The sequence below is a fragment of the Acipenser ruthenus genome, chromosome 8, assembly GCF_902713425.1.
Source record: "Acipenser ruthenus chromosome 8, fAciRut3.2 maternal haplotype, whole genome shotgun sequence".
Classification (NCBI taxonomy): Eukaryota; Metazoa; Chordata; class Actinopteri; order Acipenseriformes; family Acipenseridae; genus Acipenser; species Acipenser ruthenus.
In genome coordinates, this window is record NC_081196.1 from 58,125,007 (window position 1) to 58,150,394 (window position 25,388).

The 25,388-nt window shown below is 38.0% G+C and overlaps 1 protein-coding gene across 4 annotated transcripts in view; it reads left to right on the forward strand.

Moving 5' to 3' along the window:
* Nucleotides 1-25,388, forward strand: part of LOC117406996 (protocadherin-9) — a 217,777-nt gene that overhangs the window by 181,497 nt on the left and 10,892 nt on the right. Inside the window, exon 5 of one of the 4 annotated variants that reach the window (XM_059029361.1) lies at nucleotides 3,062-3,112. The exons of the other annotated variants lie outside the window; for them this stretch is intronic. Coding sequence (XP_058885344.1) covers nucleotides 3,062-3,081 — 20 coding nt within the window. The 3' untranslated portion in view covers nucleotides 3,082-3,112. The remainder of the gene's footprint in view (nucleotides 1-3,061; nucleotides 3,113-25,388) is intronic. 4 annotated transcript variants of the gene reach the window in all.

Here is a 25,388-nt window from a genome sequence, read left to right on the forward strand (position 1 = left end):
AGTCCTCTTCGGCCCTTAAGTGCGAAGCTTTCCCAGTACACAATTGCTCTTTTAGCCCTTGTTAATGTGCTTGAGCCCAGCCTGGCTTTTGATACAAATCAGGGGACTGTTGAGATATATTGCAAGGGAATGTAGTTGTGTCTGAGACTAAATGCTGTGATAAAGATCAAGTGCATTTTCTTGATATGCACCATATAGATGTTATCCTAAAATTCTGCTGTTTTACGTTTAAGTATTACAAATATATCCTACTACGGTATAATACCCCTTTCGCACAGATGAGTTATGATGGCTCAGAACCATTTTGGTTTGTGTGAATTGTCTATACCGTCACAGAGCCGTCATATTTTATGCCGTCTCTGAACCACCTCACAAGGTGTGTCAGAGACAGCACTGAAGCGTCTTAACTGTCTGTATGAAGTGCTATAGTGGGCGTGGATTGAAAGTCAACATCCTGTGTGACTCCATGTATACCGGATGTGTTTGGTATTTTTATCATTGGTGTTTCATGCTTTCATTTTATTCAAATATTATGGCTAATCCAGAACGAGGTAGTAATTGGAGTCTGGAATAAGTTAAGGAATTGTTAACTTTAAGGGAGGAGGTGAATTCACAAATAGAAGGTATGTTACGTAATGTTGTAATTTATGTGCGAATCGCCATTGCCATGAAAATGATCTGGTGACTGACAGGTTTGAAAGTTGTACTCACATGATCCCTTTGGCTGTGTGAAAGGGTTATGATGGTATTATACCGGCAGAGATTGCACAATTGTTGTGCTGAGTAAATGGGTATTTTAAAGAATTTTCTCTGAGATGGCTCAGTAGCAGCATTTGTGTGTGAAAGGGGCTTTAGTTTGATAGCAGCTTTAACAGTTTATGAAACACCCAAGGGAGGGAGCACAATAGTAACTTGAGCTTTCTATCAACCTGTAGTTCATTGAGGGAATCCTTTGGACAACTGCACTTTTAAATTTGAGTCTTGAGTTTGATTTTGTGAAGAAGCCCTACCTCACCAGGAAAATAGATGTTTTTTTTATCCTAGAATGGATATATCCAGTAATGTATCTATCAAATCCTTACTATGGTACCAGAACATGAATACATTCCATTTAAAATTATTATTTGATAGCTTAATGGTTTGATAGTGGAGAGTAGGTTTGACAGCCTGTCTATAGCCCTTAATAAGGTGCTGTGAAGCGTACAAAGTGGCAGATCTATATACTGGCACCTTTTCCAGTGTGTTTTTATTGCATTGAGTGATGTCATTAACAGGGTCAGAAAACCACTCCTTAGAGAAAACACTAGCAGGATTAATAAAAATCTAAATAGAGCTGTTATATTGGGAGAAATTGCCAAGATGTCCTCTAGGAAGCTGTTAAATTCTGTTCGCCTAGATTTCCAACCAAAAAGTGATCATCTTCCAGTTTAATATATAGTCTCTTTTGAATGAGACCCTAAGAATGTCAACTTGGCAAATATCTTAATTAGCTAATCAATATTGTTCTTAAAATAAAATATTTGTGGGTTTTTTTTTAATTGCATTTTTATACAGAAAGTAAATTGATTTGTTCATTATATTATATAAACCCATTACTATAAAACATTTTTACAGTGTATAGCTGAATCATTTCTAACAGTGACTCAAATCCATAATATTTTATAACGCATTTGATGTATCTAGTTAGTGTAAACTAACCAAGTTTATCTCCAATGATTTCTGTAACCTTTAAGGCTATAGCAAGGTGTTATATTAAAAGACAAAAGAAGCATCTAATGATGTCTTACATTTGATTAAATTATTGACATTTTGCCTGCCACCTGGTTACTATGACAACTGCTTCCAGCCAATTGAGTAATTCTGAAAGGATTAATTGTTAATCTTGTGAATGCATGACAGGCGGGATTTGGACAGCTTTGTTAAAGTTTTCAGTGTTGGCTGGGGGTGCAGTAAGGGTAAGTGTTAATTCTTAATGTGCTGGAGAACAGGAACGACTTTAAGTCCCAGTGGGACAAGACTGTCACTTAGAAAATCAGATATTAGCAGATTACAGGATAAGCCTGGTGCGGCCCAGGGAACTGAGATAAATAGAGCTGGTTTTGCGGATGAAAAGGCGACAGGAAGAAAAACTGATGTAACAAAATTAACTGTCTGTTTTAACAACAACCAAATGTCAGTAAAAAAAACTTAAATACAAAGCTAGATCTTTTTTTTTTTTTTTTAATGTGAATTTTGGTTGAATGCGCTTGATTATTGTGCTTCTTCTGTAACAAATGTATGCTTCATAAAAGTAACTTTGAAGTATCAAGCATTATTACAAACCTAAATAAATCTTTGCACAGTCAAGATGCAGAATTTCAGGTCATGATTATTATTATTATTATTTGTTTATTTAGCAGACGCCTTTATCCAAGGCGACTTACATGATCCACCAGTGAAGGCCTACTAATGTAAACAAAAAGCCTCATCACATTGCATATCCTCCAACTGTACTAATTTGGCCGGTATAATATAATACCATCTGTCTTACTTTGGTACTGGATCCTCACAGCTTGATAGTGTCTTCCGAATTTGTAAATCCAAGTAGGCTGCGACTATGCTTTGTTGTGATATAGCCTGTCAAAAACATACATATTTAAAAAAAAAAAAAAAAAAAAGTCATGCTCGTCTATTAAATTTCACTACAATTTGAAAAATGTAGTACTGACAAAAAAAATCGTACTAAATCACAATCAAAGCTATAAATACAGCTATTACTTCAATCAACTAAACCCCCTCCATAAACTAAACACTGGTCAATTCTGAAATATATAATACTACATTCCTGCCTGTAGCTGTATTTTTTAACATGTAGTTTAAAAGCAATACCAATGCTTACATTAAAGTGAAAATGAAAGTCAGAAAATTCCTTCAGCTTTTTACTAGTACTATTTTGAAACTGTGTGTATGTTCTGGTAATTATACAGTAAAGAACTATCACTGTGTGCTACTTGTTAAAGGATGCTGGGAAGGCCAGTAGATTAAGATGTTTTTTTTACCTGTGTAACCTGGTTTTATACAGGCCTGGGTCTGAATGACTGACAGAAGAAAAGATGAAGCTGACATCTGTCAGGTTAGTTGACTAATAAGACACATCACATCAGTACTTCATAATGTGCATCATGGAATTAAAACCCAGTTATATTACTGGTGACCGATCTTAACACATTGTAGCAAATAAGTACTCTTGTGAATAAGCACCTTAATCAGATTGGTGAAATATCCCTCATAAAATGATGTAGGAACATGTGCTAGATTATTCAGATCCTTTTAGAATATTGTTTGAAATCTACAATCTATCCACAGGAGAAAAAAGTGGAAATACAATATTTAACTTTTCTGGTTAATTTATTTCGGACTCCCTGTTTAAGTGACAGTAAGACCCACTGGCAACATTTCTTAGTTCATGGTCTTTTTCTGATGATGCCATCCTATTATGTCTTGCCAAGGATACCAGCATGCGCCTCTGCACATTATTTCAATGTTAACTGGCTTGAAAGCTGCTTTCAAACATGGGTCACTTCATCAGGCTGACTCCTTTAAAGTGCTAAGATTGTATGACAATCAACAGTATTAAGAATGCACTGCAGTTTCTATTATAGCATTTTAATGATGTATTTACACATCAAGTAGCATTGCAAAGTGTGCATTTACATTTGTGATTGTAAATGGTTGGTGATTTGTTTTGTATCATTATTGATTGTTCACAACTAGCCAGTCATCATGCATTTTGGTCTATGCACTCTCAAAAGATGTAGTACCTTTTTGTTTTCTGAGCCCTAAGAGAGCTTATATGTGGTATTTGTAACCTTTAGTACTACAGTGACAAAAGTAACATTTTAAACTACATTTGAGAAGTAAACGACTTTGGAAGAATGTACGAAAACCACACTAAAGAATTGCATTTTAGCATAAAGGGCAGCAGTGTGGGGTCCGGAGGGCCGTGGGTTCAATCCCAGGTGGGGGACACTGCTGCTGTACCTTTGAGCAAGGTACTTTACCTAGATTGCTCCAGTAAAAACCCAGCTGTGTAAATGGGTAATTGTATGCAAAAAAAGAATGTAATTGTATGTAAAAATAATGTGATATCTTGTAACAATTGTAAGTCGCCCTGGTTAAGGGCGTCTGCTAAGAAATAAATACTATGATTTCTTTTTTTTTTTTTTTTAGATTTCAGGTCCAAGCAAGGTCTATTTACTGGATAGTATAAGGCCTTTTATATACTAAGGTTATGAAAACATATGTGCGTGTCATTACATAATAAATCCTTAATTATTTAAAAGATGGCAGTATTTAACTTATTTTCTGAAGTGAAAACACTGTTCCCGCCTACGATTGTGCAACTACTGTACTGCTGTCTTTACAGCCTCGTTTATCAAATCAAGCTATTTGATGTAAATAGCTTCACATTTCATGCGTCTATGGCTGGCATCTAGAACTGAGAAACAGCTCCTGAACTCTTTGTCAAAGTACCTTAAGGGCTTATCAAACATGTAAATTAAAATACAACATCAGTAATTGCAGTAAGAGTGATTAGACTAATCAAAATACAATAATAACAGCGCGCACGCACACACACGCACATATATATTGGAATATAATGGAAATCAAATATTGTTCGGAAAGTTCTTCCCAACACTGTTGCAGAAGTTCCCACAAATGTGTTGCACTTGTAGGTTGCTTTGCTTTCACCCTTCTGTCCAGTTCATCCCAAACCAGCTCGATGGGGTTTAAGTCTGGAGACTGTGCTGGCCATTCCATGATTTGAAGCCTACCGTCTTGTTCTTTTCTCCTAAGGTAGTTCTGAAATAGCCTGGAGGTATGTTTTGGGTCATTAACTTGCTGTAGGATGAACCCCTGACCATCTAGGTGTATACAAGAGGGTATTGCATGGCACTGCAAAATGCTGTGGTAGCAGTTTTGGTTCAGGGTGCCACTCACTCTGTGCAAGTCGCCGACTCTGGATCCAGCAAAAGAGCCCCAGACCCTCACGCTTCCTCCTCCATGTTTGACAGTTGGTGTCACACACCGAGGAACCATCCTTTCGCCTACTCGATGGCGTACAAAAACCCTACGTGATGAACCGAAGATTTCAAATTTTGATTCATCAGTCTATAAGACCTTCTTCCAGTCTTCAGTAGTCCACTGGCGGTGCTTCATGGCCCAGGCAAGCCTCTTTTTCTTATTTTGCCATTATTATTATTATTTATTTCTTAGCAGACGCCCTTATCCAGGGCGACTTACAATCGTAAGCAAATACATTTCAAGTATTACAATACAAGTAATACAATAAGAGCAAGAAATACAATAACTTTTGTTCAAGCAAAGTACAAGTGTGACAAACCAAAATTCAATAATACAGCAGATAATAGTGATAGTTACATCAGTATATGATTAAATAGTGATAGTTACATCAGGATGTGATTAAATACAAAGTACTACAGGTTAAACACTTGGCAGATTACAGTATTCTGAAGTACAGGATTAAATGCAGTAAAATAGGGGGCAGATAAGAGCAAAATAAAGCATATTTACATGAAGGGTGATAGTGTCCCAGGATACAAACAGAGGAGTTCTACAGGTGCTGCTTGAAGAGGTGAGTCTTAAGGAGGCGCCGGAATGTGGTCAGGGACTGGGCCGTCCTGACATCTGTAGGAAGGTCATTCCACCACTGCGGAGCAAGGGTGGAGAAGGAGCGGGCTCTGGAGGCAGGGGAGCGTAGCGGAGGTTTAGCTAGTCTTCTAGTGCAGGCGGAGCGGAGAGGTCGAGTGGGGGTGTAGGGAGAGATGAGGGTCTGGAGGTAGCTGGGTGCAGTCTGGTCAAGGCATCTGTAGGCTAGTACAAGAGTCTTGAACTGGATGCGAGCGGTGATCGAGAGCCAGTGGAGCGAGCGGAGTAGTGGAGTAGCGTGGGCGAAGCAAAGCAGAGAGAACACCAGGCGGGCAGCAGAGTTCTGGATGAGCTGGAGTGGACGGGTGGCGGACGCAGGGAGGCCAGCCAAGAGGGAGTTGCAGTAGTCTAGGCGGGAGAGTACCAGGGCCTGGACCAGGAGCTGGGTAGCATAGTTGGTGAGGAAGGGTCGGATTCTTCGGATGTTGCTCAGGAAGAATCGGCAGGTGCGTGCCAGAGTGGAGATGTGCTGGGAATAAGAGAGGCTGGGGTCCAGGGTGACTCCAAGGTTCTTAGCGGAGGAAGAGGGAGAGAGTGTGGTAGATTCCAGAGGAACAGAGATAGAGAGATCAGAGGGGGGGGAGGAGGAGGGAAAGAAAAGGAGGTCAGATTTAGAGAGGTTGAGTTTGAGGTGATGCGAGTGCATCCAGGAGGAAATAGCGGACAGACAGGTAGAGATACGGGAGGAGATGGTGGAGTCAGAGGTGGGGAAGGAGAGGAAAATCTGAGCATCATCAGCATAGAAATGGTATGAGAAACCATAGGATGCGATGAGGGGGCCCAGGGAGCGGGTGTAGAGAGAGAACAGGAGAGGACCCAAGACTGACCCTTGGGGGACTCCAGTTAAGAGAGGGTGAGGTGTGGAGGTTGCTCTGCGCCAGGTTACCTGGTAAATGCAGTTGGAGAGGTAGGAGGAGAACCAGGCCAGAGCAGTGCCAGAGATCCCCAGGTCAGCAAGAGATGATAGTAGGATAGAGTGATCAACAGTGTCAAAGGCAGCAGAGAGGTCGAGGAGAATTAGGACAGAGGAGAGAGAGGCAGCTCGGGCACACTTTAGTGAGTTGGTGACAGACAGGAGGGCGGTTTCAGTGGAGTGAGCAGAGTGGAAGCCAGATTGGAGAGGGTCAAGCAGAGAGTGGTTGGACAGGAAAGCAGAGAGCTGGCGGTGTACAGTCCGCTCGAAGGTTTTGGAGAGGAAGGGAGACAGGACGGTAGCTCTGGAGGGAGGTGGGGTCGAGGGTAGGTTTTTTGAGGAGGGGGTGATAGAGGCTTTTTTGAAGGAAGAGGGAAAGAGACCAGAAAGTAGAGAGGTGTTAAGGAGGGAGGAGATGAAGGGGAGTAGAGCAGGAGCAGCAGCTTGAAAGAGGTGAGTTGGGAGGGGGGGGATCTTAGCAATGGCTTTCTTACTGCCACTCAACCTGTCAAACCTGCAGCTCAAAGTCTTGTCTTCACAGTTGAAACTAAGACTTGCTTACTTCGACCAGTGTTAAGCTGTGCTTGAAGCTGTTGTCCTGTGAGTCGCCTATCACGCAAGCTGTTGACTCTCAGAAACTTGTCTTCTGATTCTGTTGTGGCTTTGGGTCTGCCAGACCTCTTCCTGTCAGAGTTTCCTCCAGTTTCCAAGTGCCTTTTGATGGTGTAGGAAACTGTACTCACTGACACCTTGGCTTTCTTTGCAATATCTCTAAAGGAAAGACCTACACTTTTAAGGGTTATAATGGTCTGTCTGTCTTCCTTTGTTAATTGCCTTTTTCTCGCCATTATGAAAGCAATATACTACTTCCTGCAGTACAATACTGTCCAAATAATGCTTAAGAGGGTGTAGTAACACAGTCTGTTCCAACACTGCTTTTATACAGACAGAGGGTTTGTAAGTAATCAACAAAAGTTGGGACACCTGTAGGAATTGTTAGCATCAACTTTCAAGGCTTAATTTACTTCCATTGCTGCAGAACAGCTGTAAGTTGTTAACCCATTACTTGTTCCCTGAAAAAGGCCTTTTTGTATAACTCTGAAACGTACATTATTTTTCAGTTTTTGGTAACCTAAACTTTTTTTTTTTTTAACCCCTGGCAGTTTACCGCTTACCTTTGTACCATTTCAGGTTATTCACTGGACTTGAACTGCTTAAATTTCAATAAAAACTGGAAAAATGGGGGTGTTCTAAAACTTTTGACCAGTAGTGTGTATATATATATATATATATATATATATATATATATATATATATATATATACATACACTGTAAACCAGTGCTTCCTTTCCATGGTTCATTGCCCTTTTAAAATTTAAACCCAGGACACAAAGCCTTGTTTTAAAGCGCTTACACACTATTTTTAATTAAAAAAATAAACACCTAGCTCTTTTTCAAGCACTAACTAAACACAACTGGAACTCTAAACTATAAAACAGGACAGCTAAGCTGTCTGCTTTTTACTACGGCTGTCCGCACACGCACACGCACACGCACACGCACATGCACACGCAGTCGCAGTCGGACTTCTTCACACACATCAGCCTGAAACAAACTGGCTGCACCCTTTTTAAACCCTGCACCTGGCACTGCTTTACAATAATTATCAGGTGAGGGTGATAATTAATAATTTAGTTTGGCAGGGAGATTAACTCTCTCCCTGCCACAAACACACATTTTCCCTACGCAGGGCTAGTTGCCCAATACATAGGGGCGGGACAGTCCACAACAAGTCATTATTAAATTCACCATGAATGTGTTATTTTTTCATGTTAGTGATTGTGTTCATAAAGGACTAATTAAAGTTGAATTAATCTTATCCTATTTGATATGCCTGTGATCACAATGTATTCGGGATAAATCTCCATAGAAAGAATTACTGGAGTGTTTTAGTGTTGAATAATTAGTATTTTAAAAACGTATTAGTTTAAATGCAAATTCAGCTAATTTACAGCAAACCTTCCCGCACACAAAAAAGAAACCTTATGCAGATACCTCGCCTAATAATCCTGAGAAAATAATTGTTTCCTCCTTACAATAAAAAAATAATGCTTTGACCCAAACCCCTGCAGCTATATAATTAATCTTTTAAGGAAATACATCCAGAACTGGCCTGCTGTTACTTGATGGTGGTTCTGAGTCATACATTTTAAAGAACACTAACACTGTTTTTATATTGGAGATTTGAAAGGGGCAAAGCACTTGCCTGATGTGTTTGCCACTTTGTGAGTGCCTGCTAAAAAGGTTGCTATTCATATAAAGCATAGCCCCTGGCTTTTAATCCCAGCATAGTCTGTCATTGCATTAATGAATACATTGGGGGATCAAAGGGTTGTGAATAGTTTCTTTGCTGTCCAGTTTATTTACCAAAGATCAGGAGTGTGCATTATTTTTAAATCTGAAAACCTGTCCCTGTCAGTGTTAACCAGCACAAGGAATTCTCAAGACATCCCAATGTATGTTAATGAACTTGTTGGTTGGATGGTTTTGTCTAATTCCATAAAAACAGTGAAAAAGAATGGGAGGTATGAAAAATATGGACCAATGGAAGTTATGTGTAAAAAGTGGGCAGGGTGGAACCCCGCTACTTACTCTTTTGTTTCTTTTTGTTGCTTAATGTGGTTATATACTAGTATTTTAAGTACAGCACATTGATGCTGCTATTTGAAAAATACAATCTCATTAAATTAAAATACATTAGATACTGGTATAGAACCAAAATATATATATATATATATATATATATATATATATATATATATATATATATATATATATATATATATATATATATATATATATTACTGTAAAAACATCACAATCCAGCTTACCCAAGCATCAACAACTGAATGCAAACACTAAGCAGCAATTTTCCATTACACTGGAACATCCTTTATTCAGGGTACACTTGCCTTTTCTACATTCAGTGTAAAATATCCCATTACCATCAGTGGAAGTGTGCTAAATATCCAGTGAAACAATGTGCTGTGGAATAGCTCTATAAATTGTGTATGTAAGATAAGACTTACATAATTAAATACAAATATAATATCATCCAATTTTTTTTTTAAGATACCAGCTGTAGCCAAGTAGAGCAGGAGTCCTGCAGTGTGGTGATATCACACTGGGAAGTTTTCTGTAAATGCGGTGCAGCTACGCGTGCCCTAAAGGGGCACCCCAAAGCTAATTCATCATGCTCACAGGAACTCTCAGGAGGAGGCTGCAAACATTTTCCACAGTGTCATAATTGCAGGGCGCATGAAAGGCTTCACTGTACATCACACTATTGTACCACTAAAATCCCTGAAACCAGAACTGGGGCATAAAATAGCCCTTCTCTTTGCGCTGTGACTTGCTGCAGTTTTATAAATAACCTTTTGGTTGGAGCAATGTATCGTCTTATAGGTCTAATTTAGTTTCTGTAAATTATAAGATGCATGGTGTCAAACAGTGATGCATGTACAAGCAAAATGTACATCTTTTCCCACTGTTAGATGTACCAACTAAATATAACTTACTGTTGAAATGTTATATAATGACATTTTCATACAGATGCACATGTTATGGTAAACATGAATTTGATAATGATAATTTCTGGCAAATACTCTTCCAAGTATGTATATGTATATATCCTATTTGATGCCTTTAGGAGGATTTTCCATTGACTACATTACATTTTAAACCTTGTCTTTTGGGGATGTGGTAAAGTCCACTGATTACTAACTCGGAGATCACATTGCCATTGATTCTGGGCCACCTTGGGGCTATCCAAAGACAAGACACAGGCTTAAACATTAGGGGTACACAAAATGTCCCCCCTAAATGTTCCCAGTATGTTTAATTTTTTAAATGTTAAAATTTTGTTCAATGGTTCCTTCATGCAACCTCTTGACGTTGACCTGAAGTATCTGCAAGGAACGATCATACATTTCTTCATTAACAGATATAAATAAATTATGATAAAAAAAAATCAAACTTACCTTTACCATAATGTGTGTTTTTCATATACTGTAGGAAAATATGAGATCTTCGAAATGGCAATACATATGAGGTAAGATTAGAAGTTGTAACTGAAGTAGTAGAGAGTAACTTTCTCTTCTGTTCTGGGGTTTCACGATTAACCAAATATGGATTTGAAAATCTTTTGGGACAATTAACATTGTGATTTTTGTAAGGGATTTAATAGCAAACAAGCTGTTGTAGTGTTGTTTTCATGATGTGACCCTTGCTTATTTAGAATGAATTTCCCTTAAGCCCTAAATGGCTTTCAGACAGAAACACGTTTAGACATTTTCACTGGGGCTGGACCAGAACATGCTTCACTGGGGAGAAAACATTCTGCTCAGGGAATAACCCCTTTGCAGTTCCTAATCCCTCAGAGAGCTTGTTTAGTTCTCCAAACATTCAGAACTGTAGTCTTGCAGATATAAAGTTGATGAATACATTCTGATGTGCTGTGGTTTTGTATGCTCATGTACACTTCAGGCAATTTTAGACTTTCCTGAAATAACATCCCCAGAGACTTTGTCAGTGGAGCTTTTTGAAAACTAACATCTGCTTCATTCAAAATTGCTTTAACACAATGGTGTCTATTTAATGATATAATCAACAGTAGATATCTAAATACTGTCACCCTCAAACATGTAAACCAACTCTACAAGGTCCTCTTCACACTGTGTGTTCATTGTTTTTAATAGTGTTGATTATTATTATTTATTTCTTAGCAGACGCCCTTATCCAGGGCGACTTACAATCGTAAGCAAAAACATTTCAAGCGTTACAATACAAGTAATACAATAAGAGCAAGAAATACAATAACTTTTGTTCAAGTAAAGTACAAGTTTGACAAACCACAATTCAATAATACAGCAGGTAATAGTGATAGTTACATCAGGATATGATTAAATAGTGATAGTTACATCAGGATGTGATTAAATACAAAGTACTACAGGTTAAAAACTTGGCAGATTACAGTATTCTGATAAGGTAAGAGGTATGCAGATTGTTAAAAACAGACCCCTGTATTTCTTTCACTATAAGGCATAAGGATGTTTTGCTGGACAGTGCATTACTTTTTTTTCTGCCAGTCCCATACATGCAACATTAATCCTGTGCACCAAAAAATATGGTATCAGTCTTTTTGTAGGTCCTATATTTCAGATTACATTCCAAAGCTTCCTAATCTGCTCATTTTAGCCTTTTCCCTAACCCGTTATTGTATATTCTACTCTGTGACAGTCCCATACATACAACATTAATCACTAATTATTGCTTCCCTGCTGGCAAAGTCTATTATAAGTTTCATGCCAGTACTCTACTGACCCTTAATAAACATAACGATGAATGCAATTATGTCTCTACTCATCAGGCAAGATGTCCCAAATGTCTGAAGGCTAGCTTTTCTTCTTGTTAACAGGCATCACTGATGTTTCCCATAGTATTGCACGTATTGCTTGAACAACACTTACCTTTATATGTCATTAGAAAAAAAAAAACTTATTCTGGCCTGGGCAAACCAAGCATTTGTTCTGCTTGGATAACAAGGGATTCTTTAGGCAACAGAGTGGCAGCTGGAGACGGAGCATCTTTGGACCTCTGTTCTGCAGTTAAACAAAGGCTCATTTATTCTGACTAGCAACATCTGGCCCTGTAAATAGCAATAATGAATAAACAAAGCCATCAGAAAGCCGATTTGGCACAGATTTCTGTTAACACAGGTCACTTATGGCTGCACACCAGCAGTGGTGTAAATATGGCTAACTATTAGTGAGAGTGGCATTTCTACATTAATAACTTGACTGCTGAAAATCTGTTGCCAGTTCTAATGCTGTTAAAGCTGCAGGAAATGAATCAACTGAAAGTAACATAAATGTTGCCCTGCAGTGAAGAAAGGCTGTAATTAAGCAGTGGGACAGGGAGTACCCTGTCGCTGGTTCTTGAGTGCATGTCTGCCTTTATGGAATTGGCTGGGACGCGCAACAGGAGACGCGTTGCTAGGCAACTAATTGAGGAGGTCCTTATTGGCTGGGGGGTGTGCCCGGGGAGCCTGCACACAGCTCAAAAAGTGTCCGCACCGCAGCTCGAGATTATTGAATGTCCATAGCCATACAGACGGGTGCTGAGTGAAAGCTTGCTGTGTTGACATAGAGGAGAGCGTCTGCTCCATGGAGAGAACTACCACATGAAACCCTTCCACTGCAAGGCGGTGCTCATGAAGGCATTGCCCAGCCGAGGCCGTTTGAAGAGGCCAGGGTCGCTGTGAGGATGCCAGGACTCCGGGAGCCCAGAAGTAGGTCAGTTTAGGGGATGTTGATCCTAAACAGTATAGAGAGGGTTTGCGTAGTGTAGTAGGTTCCTGGAGTAGGACGTTCCTTTTAGTGAGACTAGCGCTCGCCATTTCTGTGGCAAAGTTATATTTATTAAATCTGACACTTGGGCTACCATTGCTGGTACCCTAGTGGCGCACCTGTGTTGTAATTAAATCTGCGCGCCTGGTTGGCATGTCAACAGCCAATGCTCTGTGTCTGCCTCAGTATTATTCAGTGACGACCCATGTATGTAACGTTACCCTGTTACAGCACTTACACTGCGAAATGCTCATGCATAGAGTACATATGACAAGTTAATATTATATGGTGCTGTGACAGGGTGCTCCTGTGTGTGGGTAACCGTTAATATGCATGACAGAGAGACATGGGAGTTGGAGTTGAAACGCTGCTCAGGCGCACAGGATTTATTAACACAAAAGAACAGAAAGTAAACAAACGGGTCATGTGACTCTACGAACGATGGTAGTGCACAAAGGACACATATAGCAGGCTGTACAAAAGGCAAAACAAACACAGTACAAAAACTACAAATAAAAGGTGCCAAACAGGGCGAGCACTAGCCTTCTTAAATGAGGTGTCCCGCTCCAGGAACCTGCTACACTACGTAACCCTCACCATACATTATTTGGGATCACTATCCCCTAAACTAACCTACTTGTGAGCCGGTATTCATACGACGACTATTGCTGTTTCATACGGCCTTGGCTGGGCATTGCCTTCACAAGTACTGTGTTGCAGTTTCAGGGTTGAGCATACGCAGCTCCCCTCTGTAGCATGGCGGTGCAGTCGCCCCAAGCTATCTCCACCAGATGTTTTTAAACTGACAGACACTCAGTAGAGACCCGTCCACCTGCTGATTGAGGACTGGCACAGCCAATCACTTGCTGCCCCTCCTCTCAACCAAACCCAGCAGGCAGCAAACGCTCAATCGAGTGCCCGTCTGTGAACAATCAATTAATCAAACAAATCAACTCCAAAATACACACACAATAAACCCATTTCCCCATGTAAATTACACCAACACTAATTTCCACATGTGCAGAGCAATCACCCTGCTACAGGTGCTAATTTAAGTCAAAGGGGTTTTATGGGTGATTCAGGGTGAGAAATACGTAAAAGAAATGGTTGGGATAATACATTACCACATGATTGGTATCTTTCACGATAAAGGATAGACTGTCATCAGTGGTGTAAAATTCAGTAAGTGAAAATGTATAATTCAGCCTCCTTTCTTAGTCCTAAATATCTGAAGAAAACTTTGGTTCAGCTGAGTGCTTCAATACTCACCTAATCACCATTCACTTTGCAAAAGGTCTCCACCAAACAGACATGTAGCTTTTCAAAGTGCTACTCATTCCAGTCTGCAGCACTGCAGCTTTCCAGACAGGTTTGTTTGTCAGGCTTTCACCCACGATTATCCTCATAGGTGACAGTAAAATGGTTGGCAAGTGACATGATGGGTTGGTGACAGGAAGAATTATTAATGTGACTACAGGTCATGAATTCACGTTCCATGCCTGGGGTATGGAAGTAGGGCAGGTTGACAGTGCTGGAAGCCAAAGGGGTGTTCAGAGTCATCACAATCATACACATGCAAAATTAAAACAGGCTGCAAGGCTTTTCTTTTCCTTTTTTTTTTTAATTTAACTATTTTTGGCCGTATTAGATTTTTGCCCGAGGGAATCTCAAAAGATTGACTGGAGGCAAGAAATGACCAGGTTCGCTAAGTTTAGCGTGCATTCCCTTGTCAATCGCTATTTATGCATTTAGGCATCCTCTTTAATATCTGAAAATTTCAGCCAAACTAATAGTAGGATTTAACAGCCACGTCACCAAATAAATTATCCTAATGTTCCACCTGTGTATGTCACAGTCCATGCATAATGTGCACAATTTGGTAGCCTTGGGTTACATGCAACTATATATTAGAGTATATTATATAAAGTACGATAAACCTTGTATATCCCTACAGAGAATCACCTACATTGATTATTTTATTATTTTAAGATTGCAGTAACCCAGTCATGATTTTTGTATTATATTATTAGAAATTTAAATACAGTTTGTGTGTTTGTAACAGGGGTGTACTGTTACAGTATGCGTATCCATTGAGAAAAAACAGACAGACGGTTTGAGGTTGCAAACGCTACTGTCCAGGTTTTATTTATTTACAAGCAGTTGCAGTGATTGGTGGCCACCACTAGGGTACCAGAAATGGTAGCCCTAGTGCGGAAGGATATATATATATATATATATATATATATATATATATATATATATATATATATACACACACACATACACACAGGTACATGAATAATATACAAAAAGGCAAAAACAAAGTGAAGCTAGTAAATAAAAGGTGGCCAAGCTCGGACCGTGCGCTACTCCAACTAAAAGGGAGGTCCTGCACCAGGAACCTTCTTCCTGCAAAAACTAAATACACTTGGGAGGGATTACTATAAATCAGTGGTTCTCAAACTTATTTCTTCGAGGACCACACAATAAACAGTATAGTTGACTGAAAAATAAGCACATAAAAAAATCACACAAAACACATAAGGGAAAAAAACAACACACTCAACTTATCTTTGCCTTAAAAAAATTATTCTTCAAAGCTAATGCTTTTCAATAAACCAGGCAATAGCTTGTGTGTGTGCAAAGTAAATTAAAATCAGAATTATTAGTTATTTTACAGGTATGTAGGTTATTAATTGTTGTATGTGTGCATACCAGTACGTCTAGTACAAATCATACACCTGATCTCAAATAAAATAATAAGGCTCATTGAAAAGGGTTATATATTTCTAATGCTAAAGATTATTTTTGTTAACTAAAACAAGAAAAGGATGACTGGAATTAAAGACATTGTGGCACAAAAAAAAAAAAAAAATCACAAGCAACTCGAAATATTTCTTACCTTTGTTCATATGAAAAGCCCTGTCCTCTTACAGGACGATATACTATTGCTTTTCTTTTCAAAAGAATGTATAATAAAACTGTAGATTGTTTGTGTGCAAAAAATAACGGACTAAAGTGTTTACGAGACAAATAAATAGATGCTGACTGATGTTCTTGAGAGGCATCACATCTCACAACAACAAAAACAACGAAAGACACTGAAAGAAAAAAATACCACTTTTAACAGGAAGCAACTCGAAAAATATCTCACCTTTAATAAGATAAAAGCACTGTCCTTTTTCAAGACGGGCAATACACTATTGTTTTGCTTTTCAACAAAATGCATTGAAAGCATGCAGTGGCAGTTCAATAGCTGCTGTTTATGTTTTACTCTTTGCTTAGACGAATACAGAGGAATAGCAATACAATAACCCACACAGACCCCCAAAAACATGACATACCAACACAAAAACACCTTTCGTATATGAGAGTCGATTCGAAGTGGATGTATGCAAGAATTTGATGACTGCAGCTGTCCTCCACTCTGAAACTATAATTAAGGACTAACGTTCTGTTTAGTTCAATGACTGCTGTATTGATGGTCCCACCTCCTTCCCCCTTGGACTGCTCTCTAAATCTACACTTGAGATTGACAGTTGTGACTGTTCTATTGGAGACAGGAGCTGATTCAATGCATTTATATATATATATATATATATATATATATATATATATAAAATTGCCATACTCGTTATGAATATTCGTTTGTACTCATTGCTCGGGACAGTGCTTACTAACCAAACTACTTTTTCATGGTATGGTCATTTGGCTGGCTGAGCTACTGAAGGCTATAATTTGTGTAATTATTATTATTATTATTATTATTATTATTATTATTATTATTATTATTATTATTATTATTATTAATATTTAGTTTTCTTATACTACTCCTGGTTTTTTTTTTGTTTTGTTTTTCTTGAATGATTAATTTTGTAATCATACTAAGGCACTTCAAGGTGTGCATTGTGAAATTACCTCAGAGCTAGATGAATAAATCTGAGACCTATGAACTCAGCACTTTGCTACTGTACATTGAATTTGGCTGGGTTTTTATGCAGTTTAGAAACTCCTGATTCTCCATTGTCGTGAGAATGTGACCATTTTATTTATTTAGTACTATACATTTTAAATGCTGCTATAATATCTGTTAAGGACTGTAATCCCAGGGTGTCAAATAGTAGTAAGTTATACACTGAACATACCCCAGCTATAGCATAATAATGCTCATCTCCAGTAGTGTCTGGGCTAGGGGAGTGAAATAGGAACACAAATAATTGCAGGAACAATTTATTGTCAATGCAGGTTTCATTGCATTTTTAATAATTAGGTTCTAAGCGAGACTATTCACTTAAAATGCAACTGAAAGCACAGTTACTGTATGCAACAGAGGTTTCACTAAATTTCTTGACAACTCTCCCAACTGATAAACCTTAAAGGCAATCATACTGATCCTGTTGCTGGTGTCAGCTGTTAACATGGCAGAGTTACAATACAAAGAATAGTTGCTTTTCAGAGGCAATGCAAATTTTGAAACAATTGCAAGAAACAACAAGCAGCAGTAATTATGTATCTAAATCAGGCATTTGTTCGGACAGCCAATGACAGCTGGCACCTGCCGCCGTATGATAAATGGAATGGATTGTCCTCCAGCACTGAATTCTTGTAGTTGTGATTGAGAGACTGAACAATAATAGATTTGGAATGTAATGATTAGGTGAATGGGAAATATGTTTTTTCTTCAAAATGAGTCTGCATATAAGACACAATTTGTATTTCAATTATAAAAACAGACTTTACAAAAAAAGGGGGGATTTAAGAAATACTGAACGACTTCACAGTTAGGAGAAATGTACAGTCACTGCATTCTTATTGGATTGTCAGTTCTAACTCTATTGTGAGAAAGCTGAAAGCAGGCGATTGGCCTGCTATTCCATGACCTTCACCAGGAGGTCAAAGGTTTTCTGCAGCTTCTGTTGTGAGAAACAAAGCATGAACATGCGGAAAATTAGCTGTAGATGACAAGAAAAAAAAAAAAACAGTGGATACATTTAAATTCCTTTCACATTTTTATCCATTAGACCTTGATATGTAAGTCCAATCCAATAATATATATATATATATATATATATATATATATATATATATATATATATATATGTTCTAAACGAGCAGCTGTTATACATACGTTCTTACCTATTCATTATGCTCTGCAGAGATAGTACAATTAGAGGAAAAACAATCTTTAGGTCCATCCATGTGGCTGAATTGTGAAAACTTTAGGGGAAGTGGACAAGACCTGGGGCCGCAGCGTCCATGTGAGCATAGCTTCGGCTGAAATCCAAATAAGTATTACTATTACTCATACCAAGAACTGATCATTGGTATTAGATGAATATTTACTGCATTCTAGCTCTGTGTTCTTTAAACCATGCATGTGTGAGACTGTTCATGTTTTTTTGTTCTATTTATTGTGGCACATGGTTCCAACAAGCATGTTGACCTTACACAATCATTCCATTAATATACAGAATGGTGGGCACACAACAAAACAGGATATTGTTTTTTTAGCATTCCAAACTACCAGCAGTCTTATTTTTTAAGCATTTGACAGTTACTGTTGCATGCTGATCTCATATTGTGCACTTATCACCAAAAACACTTGGTGGTGACAGTGAGCGTAAAATGTTGTGTCTTGATATGGCCAATGGGCTTACTAGAATGTTAATGCAACAAATTGACTTGATCAAATGTCGACACCATTAGTTTCTGGAAAATATTTTCACTGACAGCATTTATGACTAGGATAAAATATGTATTATTCCATATGATCTTAGAACCAACCTGCACAAGGACATATTTGTGCAATTTCTCAAGGGGTTAGGCTAAAACCATCTAAACTACTTCCACAAGTAACTGTCAGATGGGAACAAGTTCTAATCGCTTCATGTTGAACCAGATTTGACATCCCAGCACTAAAAGGGTCAGTGTTATGCTATGAAAATGCACATCTCTTTTTGTAAGTTTCTACCCTTTTTCATTCAAGTTACAATAATTCATGAGGTAGTACTGCTTTCAGTACATATTCCCTTTTGATAAACGCAAGGAGTACACTATAATGCCATCTCATTCAATACTGAAATGCATTTCACTGTTTGTCGAGAAAAAACAATCTGCTATAACTCAACTCTGTTACATAACCTCAATCAAATCACTTTAATTGTGACACAAAAACAGAGGTGCTGAAAAAACGGTCAAAGTAATGGTGTATACGTTATACGGTATATAAACAGAGAGACAATACAGCATGCTAGTTCAATAGTGATGACAACATCATTTTAAAAGTGAACCCCTTTAAGGTGATGTGGCTTATCTTTGTTACTAATGTGATTTTAAATGCAATAATCAATGTGCTCTTCCCCAAAATGTGGACAGTATATGCCAACTATCATGTTAAAATTGCAATGGCAATTTTAGGAAGATAAAAATAAACTTTTATGTGATTTTAAGTCATATCAACTCTAGCCTGATTAATTATTTCTTCCAGATCTATCAGCACCTAATTCAGATAACCAGAGACAGTAGCTGGTTGATTCGTATAGTAAGGGCAATAAGGGCAAGCATTTATCAAGACAGTCAATAGGAAGATTAAGACTGTGTGTATATATACTGTATGTATGTATAGTCAGTATGTATATCAGTTAAAATTATGCATATAAAAGTTGCTCCTGGTATTTTGTACAGTGTAAGATACAGTGGTCTTTGTTGTTTTTCTTGCAATATTAATGTCATGTTGGTGGGTATGTATTTAAAAAATAAATAATATGGCAGAAACGCAAATGTAATCATTTATGTGAATACAATCATTTTTTTCAGAACTATGAAAACATAGAACTATACATACTGTAATAAAACGTTTTATGCTATAAAACACAGGATTTCACAGCAGTTCTTTATTTTATTAAAACACATATAACATAGGTATACTTTGATTCTGTGTTCATTGAAGTTGTAAGAGGACAGTGCTTAGGACTGTCAGGGATACTGTACTGACAGTGCTGCACTTCTCCCTCTTTAGTTCAGAATATGTATCTCAATTGGAGTGCTTGTAGGTCAATGCATCACAGTATCAGTTTCCCATTTTTTCAATTATTTATTTTGCCCTCCTAATCTCAGATTCCTTAACATCCCATTATTGCCAGATACTGTGGTGATCATGATTGTTCAGGGATGGGTCAGTGCTTTCATAATCAGTCATCCCCGGGCCCATTACAATCATTTCATGACATGGTCTACATTTGAAGCTGGTTCTCAGAGGTGCAAGGTTTCATGATTTTTCACAAGCATGTCCATTCCTTTTGTACTTAAGAAGAGTGACCTAAGAGGTTGCATTCAAAAAGGACATACAGCAAAGATACAATAAGGAAATAGCCAGTCTGAGGAAATGCATTCTTTGAGCTTCTTGCACTGTATGTATTGCTTTTCTAAACTTAATGCCCTGTATTTTATGCTAGATAGAGCAATCCAAAAAGGACCCTGAAGAACACTGCAGATGCAGTGGCATCACATTCAAGCTTACAAATGCCTTATATTATTGAGCACAACTTTTCAGCTGCATCTTTCTTTTTTTTTTTTTTGTAAGACTGCATAGAGTGACTACATGTGTGTTTTATTTCAAACTCAGTATGCCACTTATGGTTGCAAAAAATGTACAGTTTTTAAGTTGAAAAATGGTAATGTACAGTAGTTATCATTTCATATAGTATTTAACTATATGGGGCAGTACTGTGTATGTATATGTGAAGATGAGTGTTGAGGTTACATGTACAAACTACTGTTTATGGGAGTCATTATAGTGACATAAAATAATCAAAATATTGGTAATAGTTTATGGAGTAGGTGTTAAATGTTGGGCCATTTTTCTATCAGTTTTAAAAGCATAATGGCTCTGGTGGGATTTCATTATCAGATTACCACTCTGACCATGGACTCTCACCTTTCACATGACTGTTAATGTCGACATGGTTTAGATTCAGTCTACTGATTTAATTCCATTTCTGATCTGCCACGCATGGCTGACTTACAGAGGGGCCATGTTATTATGCAGATCATCTCAAAGGAGAGCAAGGCGAGGAATATGTAAGTTGAATATGTAAGTAGAAAACTGAGTAAGTTGAATAGCTCAAGGCCTAGAGAGATACGACCAGGGAGAATCGTCTTAAACCTTAACCTTGGGACCTGTTTGTATAAAGGTGTTAGAAAACAGAACATGTTCAATGGGACACTAGCCTCTGCAGGCAATAGATGCTAAAAAATGAAATCTGAAAAACAATTTGAAAAGAATAGATTCATTGTGTTAGACACTAGTTGAAATGCTAATAAAAATGGATGTAGTGGGTATAGTTACACAATGAATAGGCTGACAAGGAAATGCAAACTCGCTCAAATGAAGACCGTTGTAAAATGATTTATGACAGTACAGTACAAGTTTAATTCTCTAAGCTCAGCCCATTCATTTCAGTGTGCCGGTGCACCAAACATTACGTGCATATTACTCAGGCACCATAAAAGCCACCTACATGGTCTTGTTTAAAAGTACAGACTCTGAGCTTTCCAATGACGTATTCAGTGTTTGTAAGCTGTACTCCTAGCCGGAACTATGATCGCCTGAAGGTAAGCCTCTCATCATGTGACATGGTTTAGGTTTCGTTTTGACTCGAATGCTCCGTCATTTTAGCAGCTAGAGGGTTTCTCCAACAATACCAGCAATAACCGCAAACGTAGTTCAGAAAGAGATGTGCTAGCGAAGCTGCAGACCAGAGAGAGAGAGAGAGAGAGCATGAGAGCGTGCGAGAGAAAGAGTTTTATCCATTGTGCTTGTGCCAGACAGGAAGTGCTTTACAGAGTGGCACAGAAAGTAATGGGACACGGCTTGAACATGTAAAATTGAAAATAGTTCTCTTCAGTGTTCCATATTCTGTTTTGTTCAAAACAAAGTTGTGATTATGCTCGGTTGGTAAAAGTGTTTTTCAAAAGTTGTTTTTCGCACAATTTGCTTCATTTTTCTCCATTGTTCATTTCATATTGAAGTTTATTTGAGCCATCTACGATTACAATATATATATATATATATATATATAGCAGTGACCAAACATGATTTTTTTGGAAAAGTTTTTTTTTTTTACACATATATTCTCATCTCTACCACATATAATATGCCTGTTGCAACTTACAGTACATAATATGAAAGGAATTTTTGTGGCCTTTCATTTGATATAAGTTACATGCATGCAGCACAAACTATCCAATAGTTAAACATACATAAACGAAAACAGTGAAAAACAAGCAAAAATAGGGCTGAGTGTAAAGAGTTAGTTTGCAATAAAAAAAATAATAAAATACAGGGAAATTAAAAAGATATTGTCATCATAAAAAAGAACCATTATCACTCAAACAACAAAGTCTCTTTTGAGGTCCTGTAGTTAGAAAAAAAAATCCTATAAGATGATAATAGATATTAAAAAAAAAAAAAAAAAAACATTTAGAAAAAAGAGACAACGGTAATTTGCTACTTCATTCTAATGGTTGCAAAAGTGAGATTAAATGTTCACATTTAGTTTAGAGCTCAATCAAACATCAGGAAGCAACTTTAGAGATCTTTAAGAAAATGATAGGTCTTAAGGAACAACCTGTACCCCACCAGGATAAGCTACAGCTAGATGTTTAGCATTTTACAGCACTGGGAAATCGCTCTGGATTGTATGGTTATATGTGGTTATCCTGTTGTTTTAATAAGTGGTGGTTGATGCAATCCATGTAGATTACCTGGTACTTTAAAAGTATGTAAAATACATCCAGCTGTGGTTGACTTCATATTAGATTGAACTGCAGCATCTGAAGTACAGATTTTGGAATAATACTGCATTGGCTGGTTTGTGGTTCACTTCCAAAAGAGGTGGTGCTTGTATAATTCCAGTTCTGCCATTCCTATGATGGTTTTAAATTCCACAAGGAAACATCCTTAGACCATTTTATAGTTTTCAATGCTGACAGTATTTTCATTTAAATGGCTGGACATGATGATCTCAGACTTGATGATTGTCTTATAGGCATTAAGCTTTGGATAAAACACAGCTCAGTTCAATTATACATAAAACAACCAGAGAACCTAATTGGATCTGACAAAAAGGCTCCAGAAGAATTACATGTCAGTCAACAAAGATTAATATATATATATATATATATATATATATATATTAAATACATAATTAATTATAATTAACTCTGTTAGTTAATATGAGTAGATATTCTGTCTATAACAGCCTGATTGGTCTGTTTTACATTTTGGTAAGTTCAATTCATAATTTTTTAAACAATTAATTGGTTTGGACTGAACTCACGTTGAGTGTACTATGTACTACATTAATCACAGATCCTTGTGATTTTAGGTGTAAGCAGGCACATAAATGTTGCCACTCAACACATCGCGCTACAGAGGCAGTCCCCCATGCCGATAAACCTACTGAAAAGGTACAGTTATTGATTAACAAAAATAACAAACATCCCACCCACTGCGTCTATCCACACCTAAATGGCTGACCTGCATAATCACCTCTAGTCTGCAAAAACAGCCTTCCCAATTCTCCCCTCCCTCCATCATTCCTATTGACATGAAAGGGATGTACTGCACTACCACCACTTGCCATTGAATTACAATTCAGAGGTGGAACTACTTTATACAGGCAATTGCTTTAAGTTAACATGTTTTTTTTTTTTATTAGCAATTGTAAAAGGCAGGCATATTGATCATGGGTTCAATAAATCATTATGTTGTTCCAAGGGCACTTATTTCTTTTATAGCCCAGTCTTTCCTCTGAAATAAAATATAAATATATTATGGAAATCATAGTTAGATAACAGACACAAAAAGTAATAACAAGAGAAAGGAAGAGCACTATTGATTAAGTGATTTGTTCTTCAGATCTGTAAAATGGTAGATTATCCTCCCTGTTAGAGCTGCTGTTTTTGGAGCATCTGTATATTTGATTTGATCAAAGTTGTGCACTTGTCTGTGATTGCCATTTACTATGAGTGGAAGGATTCATTACAACAATTGAAAAGCTGGTGACCCTGTCTGGTGTTAATGGCTGAAGTGTAATGCTGGCTCCAGTGATCAGCTTATTTTGCCTCCCTGGCGCATCAGCACACACAACGGCTGCGATGCTGGCTCCGGGGATCAACCACAGTGCGGCATCCCCAGCGCATCAGCATGACAACCGTCTGGACTGAGCTAAGTAGGGTACATCTCTGGGGTCTTCAAGTGGGCACCTTCCATCCTCAGTGTTTCATCGACTAGCCCACGACACCTCAAGAGGGCTCGACGGTGATTCTGGCGTCCCAGCATCACCCCCCTCCGCCCCCCCTGGGAGTTTAGTAATTGCAAAATATAAGCATATAACCATGGAGAGCGTGTCATAGAAACCGAACTGTTTAGCTCTTCAAATAATGTGTTTAATTACTTCTTTCTCAGAGATATGTCTCTAGGTAATTAACTAAATCTCCATTACCACATGCATAAGGTGCAAGTACAGTACATGAATGGGTTGCCTAATGTAAAATTGGAAATGGAAAAGGTGGTTTTCTCTCCCGATTGGGACAATGTATGGAACAATACTTTCTCAGTTTCCAAGAATCCAGATCACCAATTAATACACTTTAAACTTATTCATATGCTACTCCATGCATATTTTTTTAAATGAAAAGGTCCCCTAGTCCGCTCTGTGCAGGTTGTCAGACTGGTGCAATGGGCACATACCTACACATGTTTTGGGAGTGTCTGACTGTGGCTGCATTCTGGGACAGTGTAGCTCCAAATATTACTGAGATGATGGGGGTTCAGATCATAACAAGATCTGGTTGTATTTTTATTGAATGATGACTCCTCCCTATCTTAACACCAGGGCAGGATACTTCTGGCAGGGTTAACCGCAGCCAAGAAATGTATTTTACGGCTCTGGATAGACCCTACTCCTACTCCAGGTAGTGGGCTCTCAGACTTCAGAAGCATTGTTTTTTTGGAATGCTTCACAGCCAGGATTAATAAGGCACGTTTGACAACTATACAGGCATGGAGTGCAACTGCTGCCAATCTGGCTACACTGATGATGAAATGACTTGGACTTCCTTTTCGTTATTTTTTATACTTATTTTAATTTCTAATTTTGGTATGTAATTTTATTTTTAGATATTATTATTATTATTATTATTATTATTATTATTATTATTATTATTATTATTATGCAAAGGTTATAATCTGTGACAGGCTGGAAGGCAGGTGGTGGAGCTGGCTGAGGAAGCCGCTCCTGTAAACTCTGCAAGCCTCCTAGAATATCTCATCTCCTAGGGCAGAGGAGGCGTG